The 6,565-nt window shown below is 35.1% G+C and overlaps 1 protein-coding gene across 1 annotated transcript; it reads left to right on the top strand.

Annotated features, from left to right (window-relative positions):
• Positions 1 to 451: 451 nt before the first annotated feature.
• LOC111051828 (complex I assembly factor ACAD9, mitochondrial) lies at positions 452 to 2,577 on the top strand. Its single transcript, XM_022338397.2, has one exon. It carries the CDS (start codon positions 601 to 603, stop codon positions 2,521 to 2,523), a length of 1,923 nt encoding a protein of 640 aa, XP_022194089.1. The 5' UTR covers positions 452 to 600; the 3' UTR covers positions 2,524 to 2,577.
• The last annotated feature ends 3,988 nt before the right edge of the window (positions 2,578 to 6,565 follow it).

Consider the following 6,565-nt stretch of genomic DNA (forward strand, 5'->3'; position numbering starts at 1 on the left):
TTTGTGTTTATAACCCAAAATTATAAAAAATATATTTTTCTATAATAGCATCAACATATTGCCATTTAAAATCTTTAACCTGAGCTCCGTAACCATTCCTATCCTTCCACTTTTAAAACATAAATTTAAGAATCGTAGGTTATGTTCTTGACTTAGATCATTTGAAATATCGCAGACTTGAGACACTCCCCATATGAGAGCGCAATGAAGGTGAGATGTCTAGAGTGCCTAACTAAATAGTAACCGTTGTCAATTTCTATTGATTTATTGTTTTTTTAGATCTGATTAACATAAAATATGTAGCTTTGTACTATTTTTAATATTTGATTTCAAACTTAATTGAGCTTTCACAATTTTATTTTGGTCATGAATCTATAATAATCTTGCAGCTCTATAATTTTGTAGCTCTATTGTATATCGTCCTCTTTTTTTTGTTCGGCAAATTTGAGGGTTTGAGTTTGAGGTTATATCTATTTCTGCTGCAAAGTTTAAAAGTATTCTGCAGTAAATAATTAATTCTTGGGCTCTTCAGTTTTTTATCTTTATTTACAAATGTCAGTTTCATTCATATAATTGATATCTGTTTAATAAATCGTTACAATGAATAATCTAAAAAAGTGTTGTTATATATCTAATAAACTTCTGAACTACACTCGAGTTGCCAGGAAAGGTATTCATTCTACCAGTTGTGCTTTGCGGAAAAGCGACGTCGACGTCCATGAGGATGAAGCTTCTTCGCCTTCTGTCGAAACAAAAGAAAAAGTTAAGGAACCATTCATCAAGAATTTATTTGCAGGTGTATTTGACACTGAAATGTTAGTTTATCCTGAATACAAGACTATAGAAGAACTCTCAACTTCTCAAGAAAGAGTTGCACCTATTAAAGACTTCTTCATTCATGTAAATGAATCACGAGCAATTGATGAGGAAGCAAAAGTTCCCGACTCAGTGTTATCATTTTTGAGAGAAAATAATGTATTTGGCTCACTCATTCCAAAACAATTTCATGGAACTGATCTACAGAAGAAGGAGTACATGTTAGCTATCGAAGGTGTTGGGGTTGATACTTCAGTATCAAATCTATTGTTATACAACTCTGTTATTGCTAATGCGTTTTTATTGTATGGAAATGACTCCCAAAAAGAAAAATATCTATCAAAATTGGGCTCAGGAGAGTGGAATATTGCTTTTGCAATTAATGAGAAAATCAGTGGGATTGATATGACGGATATCTCAGTTATTGCGAGACCCACGCCTGATAAGAAGTGGAGTTTGAGTGGAACAAAGATGTGGGTTGCCAATGCCGATAAATCTGACTATTTCTTAGTTGTGGCTAGAACTTGGGTACACAAAATTGAAGAATTGGACTCTATAAAAACTTCCGTCTTTATTGTTGACAAATCTTCAAATGGTATCAAAATCAGTGAACCTGTAGAACAGCTAGGCTCGAGAGGAATCAGCATTTGCAATGTGACATTTGAAGATACAATAGTTGGTGAAGATGATTTGCTAGGAAACATAGGTGATGGATATGATATAGCTGTTAATAGTTTGAGCAAAGGAAAGCTAGCAAGAGCAGCTTCAAGGGTCGGTCTCTTGAAAAAAATTGCTAACATGGTCACCGAGTATGCCATTCAAACTAAAACTTCCGGGCTTTCACTGACCAAATACGAACTGTGTCGGTACAACCTAGGTAACATAATGAGTGATGTATATGCCATTGAAAGCTTAGTTTATCTCATAGCTGGCAATCAAGATGACTTTTCTAGTTTTGATTGCATCCTCGAAGAGTTATCAGCAGATATTTTCAGTTTGGAAACTTCTTTCAATGTCATTCATCGGTGTATAAACATTATAGGCCCACAAACAGTATTGAAAGATTCTCCTCTTGAACGTATTTTGAGAGACTCCTACAGCTATCTATTACACGACTTGATACCGACCGATGTGAAGAAGATTTATGTGGCAACCAATGGACTGCAACATGCGGGTGCATTAGCTTATGATGAGGTGAAGAAAGCTCGAAACCCGTTCAACTTCCCTATGTTTACTCTGAAGAGCTTTATAAAGTACGACAATGCATTGAAAGAAGAGCCAAAGCTACCCGGAGAACTGAGACAGATGGTTCATCCTTCATTGGGTGTGGACGCTGATAAGCTTGAGGTCTGCCTTATTCGGTTTGATTATTTAGTGAAGGAAATGATGAAGCGTTGGGGAAAAGAACTTATTGATAGGCAATACGAACTGATTAATCTTTCTAACTATGCTACATCGATGCTTGTAATGACTGCAGTCCTGGCCAGGGCCTCTCGCTCCTATTGTATTGGTATTCAAAATGCTGATCTGGAAAGAACTCTCTGCAGCAGTCTTTGTCAACAACACCACAAAATTGCGATGAGAATATTCGATGATTTGAATGATGGACCCATTGATACTGGTCGTGCTGTGCTGCTGAAAGTCGGTGAGGATGCAGTCGACAAAAAAGGCTATTTCTTTTCTCATCCTCTTGATAGGAATTACTGAGTTACCTCAATTTGTAAGTTGTTAAATTCACTCTAATAAATAGGTTTAACTTTATCGAGTCGTGGTTCATTTTCTATATAACACCTGATGCATTAATAATAGAGTATTCAAGGAGGTCCTTAAATAATAAATAACTTTCAAATAACAGCACATATGTGGCAATCAAGTATCATAATATTACTGAGCTTTGATTAGGAAGATGATCAATTTGCTACCTTGAAAATTATAGCGCCTTTTTGAAAGATTTTCCATACTTGGTATTAACATTTTGAATAATGTCTTGAAGGAAACTTGGTTTGCGTCACTCCAAACGAAGGAGGGTTTGCTTAAGAAGATTATTATAGACTATAATAATCAAGATCATAAGGTTCTACTTTCTATAATAAAGAGTGAGGTAATTTAGTTTGCTTATCTGATTACACAGTTAAAATAGAACATGTAAGAATATCATTTGTATTCTAAAGCTGTGTACAGACTTGAGCGCCACGAACACGCGGAATTCACTTTTCATCAGCTGATGCTACGCTTATTAGGCTATACTATTATCGGTACCTTACTTTTTCTGTACAAATACAAATATAATCAGCCGATGAAAAGTGGAATGCGCGTGTTCGTGGCACTCAAGTTTGTACACAGCTTTAGAATACAAATGATATTTTTACTGTGTAATCAGATAAGTAAACTAAATTGCCTTCCTATTCATCATAAAACCTAGAACCTTATGATCTTGATCATTATAGTCTATAATAATCTTCTTAAGCAAACCCTCCTTTGTTTTGAGGGACACAAATCACGTTTCCTTCAAGACATTATTCAAAATGTTAAGTCTGTACGCAGCTTTAGATCAAAGTATAGAGTAACATTGAGATATTAAGATTTCATGTTTGAATAATTTTATTCTGTATAAAGAATTGTATCAGAGTCTAATAATGTCCACTATAAAACTATACACTGTTTCAGTTGATTTTGAAATTCAATTTGAGTGTTCTGCAGCATATCAATGGATATGTTGGCATCAGGGTGACTGACTAATTTTGCTCCAACTCATCAAGAAGCATGGGGCGAGCATTGTAAACCAATGATTTGAGATAAACTGGGTGAAACATGTCTAGGCTATAAATCAGGTGAGCAAGTCTACATTCTCATTACTGTATGCGATTTGTGTGTCTTTCAACGTCGACTTGAACAATGCATAATTTGCCTGATACACCTAAATAAAACACGATAATGATAGACTGAAACAAATTTCTCTGTAAAGATACCAGTCCTACTTTTGGGAGCAGTTTAGTGGGTATTCATCCAGTAGTCTTAGAAGTGAGGATATGCCGGGGACGCACGAAAATGTCGAACTGTCGTCATGGCTGCGCTGTGCTGTCAAGTTCCGACTTGGAGGGATATGCGGAGCAGAGAAAAATAGGGATACAGCGGCGGCGATGTTACCATGCTAAAGCGGCCAGCGCTTTCTCCTTGAGTGAGTGTTCAACTGCTCATGATATGTTTACGTATATGTTTCTCTCTGAAAGTACTGAGTCGACTGAGTGTAATCGACAAATTTTCAGACTATTTTGATTAAGTCGATTAAAATTTCAATTTGAAATGGCAGCTGCGCTTCTTTCTATGATCTCCCTCCATTTCTCTGCTCCCCATATTCCTCAAAGTCGGAACTAATTTTGTATATACTATAGAGATAGACAGTCCCACACTAGTTGAGCTTTACCGCTTAGCTTGCTAGGCTCATGTCTGCTCGTATAAATGCATTTTTTATTGCGGATGATGCCCACATCATCACCCACATGCGCTTTTTTGCTTGTGTGTGGGCAATGGGAAGTGCGAGCGTGACTTGATGAGATGACTAAATGTCCATGCCTATTCGATCCCGAGACCAGGTAGCACATTTTCACAGTCTCCCCCCACTAGGAAATACTGAAATTAAATGTTTCTAACGGCATTAAAAAAGTGTTTAAAGTTTTTATCCTTGCTGTATACTTATGCGTGCCCCTCCCACTTCTAGGAAATACTGAAATGTATCTAACGGGTGATTCTCATAAAACATAACACTCGTAGGATGATTTCAGTCGAATATGTTTCTTTTTGTTAGGAAGGCCTTGAAAAGGTATTATAATAAGAAATTTGTATTTTGGCTGTAGGACAAGATTTTATATTGTTGGGTGTATTCCCCTCCCCACACTACTAAATTTTAAAATTCCTGAGGAATCCTGTTCAGAATCAATTGTTCTTTCACGTGATGTGTGGTTTTTTATCTATACTAGAAAAATATCCAATTTGTAAATGGTAGAAGTGGTAGGTTTGCATAATTTTGAAAACCCCTTGATAAATACCCCTTTTTTGAAAATTCGTAGCTCTGGAACCAAAAATGGTAGAATCCTGCGCAACCACTCAATTTATTGGACATTTTATTATCTTTAATTTTGTTGAGAATGGTTTTTCTCCAAAAACTCGAATTTTTCGATATTAAATGGAAAAATTAAAAATAGCTATTTATGTATTAAGAGCGTGATGCGCAACTTTATCGCTCGCGCAAAACAGTTATCACGCGACGCGAAGCGGAGCGTGATAATTTTGCAAGGGCGATAAAGAAGCATTACACGCGAATCGCATACAAAAATTTTTTCTACAACTGCCCAAACCTGTTAAATTACTTATATCGGCGGAGTTACAAGCAATTACCGACTTTTTAGGTTAAGATCTGACCTTTTGGCGAGCTGCTTACCATCAGCTGATCAGCGAGCGTAAAGAAACTCTTCTGCGCATGCGCGAATGATTACCGAGCGTAAAGAAAATCTACTGCGCATGCGCGGATGGTTTGCTAGCGAAAAAGTAGATTCTCCTCAGAAATAAGCTGTTTTATGAGGAGAATTATTGACTATGTAAATTCTTTTTTTACGCGCAGTTGTAGAAAAAATAAATTTTAGGGGGTTTTGGGGGGTGAAGCCGCCTCTGGCGTGTCAGAAAATTTCAGATTCGAATTCAGCACCCCAAAATACATAGAGAACCGTCGAGAAAAATTCTTTCGGGGCTTTTTCCTGGAAACTAATATATATCCAAGATATATGTGATTTAGATATAGAAACCCATGTGATCGAAGATCGCTCTGTTTAACTGCACCCTTATTATGATGTAAAATACTACTTACATTCTATACTATCTTTATGAGACAGACTTGTGGTCAGTTCAAACTATACGGTGGTACTCATTATTTATAATCACTCTGTTGAAAAAATCTAGAATATTGCTTACCGGTAACAATTTTACACTGAAGTGGAAGTTAGTTATTATTAGTTCGTTTTTATAGTATAATTTGAAATTCCAATAACATAATTTTTATTGGAAACCATATAATATATTATGTTCATTGAAACCGATTCTTGGACAGATGCTGTTAACATATTTATACAAATCTTTCGTCTGATTACACTGCCAAAATATTTTATTCTTGTATAAACGTATTTTTGCAAGTACAATTACATAAGTGTGCTTCTTCAGAGTACCGTAGTTGTAGCTGAATTGATAATTGTATTGAAAGTGAGCTGCAGAAATTATTCAAACCTTTATATTTTTTATGATTAACAATAATCAGTGATTTTTTAAAAGCTGAACGAGAGATAATAAATCAATCAAATTGAGTATCCAGTGACAATAAAAGGATGTAGAACGAAATTTGACGAGAAAATAATGAACAAGGACTTGAGCGTTAAATTATACAAGTTGAACAAATTATGTTACTTTGTTGAATATCCAAACTTTTCATTATTAATTTAAAACTTAAATTTTAAGTGAATTTTTCACTTTATAAATGTTTTAGAATATAAGTTTGAAATTATTTTAACAAATAAATTACATGCAAATCAGTAATATCATATTTTGAACGCGTGGTATATTACCGTGGTATAAACCAGTGGTATATTATCATCAAAGCATTATGCTTTGACTGACAACTTACTGACAATAATATAAAATATCAAATTTTACTGTAATGATCAATAGTAATCGATTTGCAATAACCACTCAATTTTTTCAAAAT

This window comes from Nilaparvata lugens, chromosome 7 (assembly GCF_014356525.2).
Source record: "Nilaparvata lugens isolate BPH chromosome 7, ASM1435652v1, whole genome shotgun sequence".
Taxonomy (NCBI): Eukaryota; Metazoa; Arthropoda; class Insecta; order Hemiptera; family Delphacidae; genus Nilaparvata; species Nilaparvata lugens.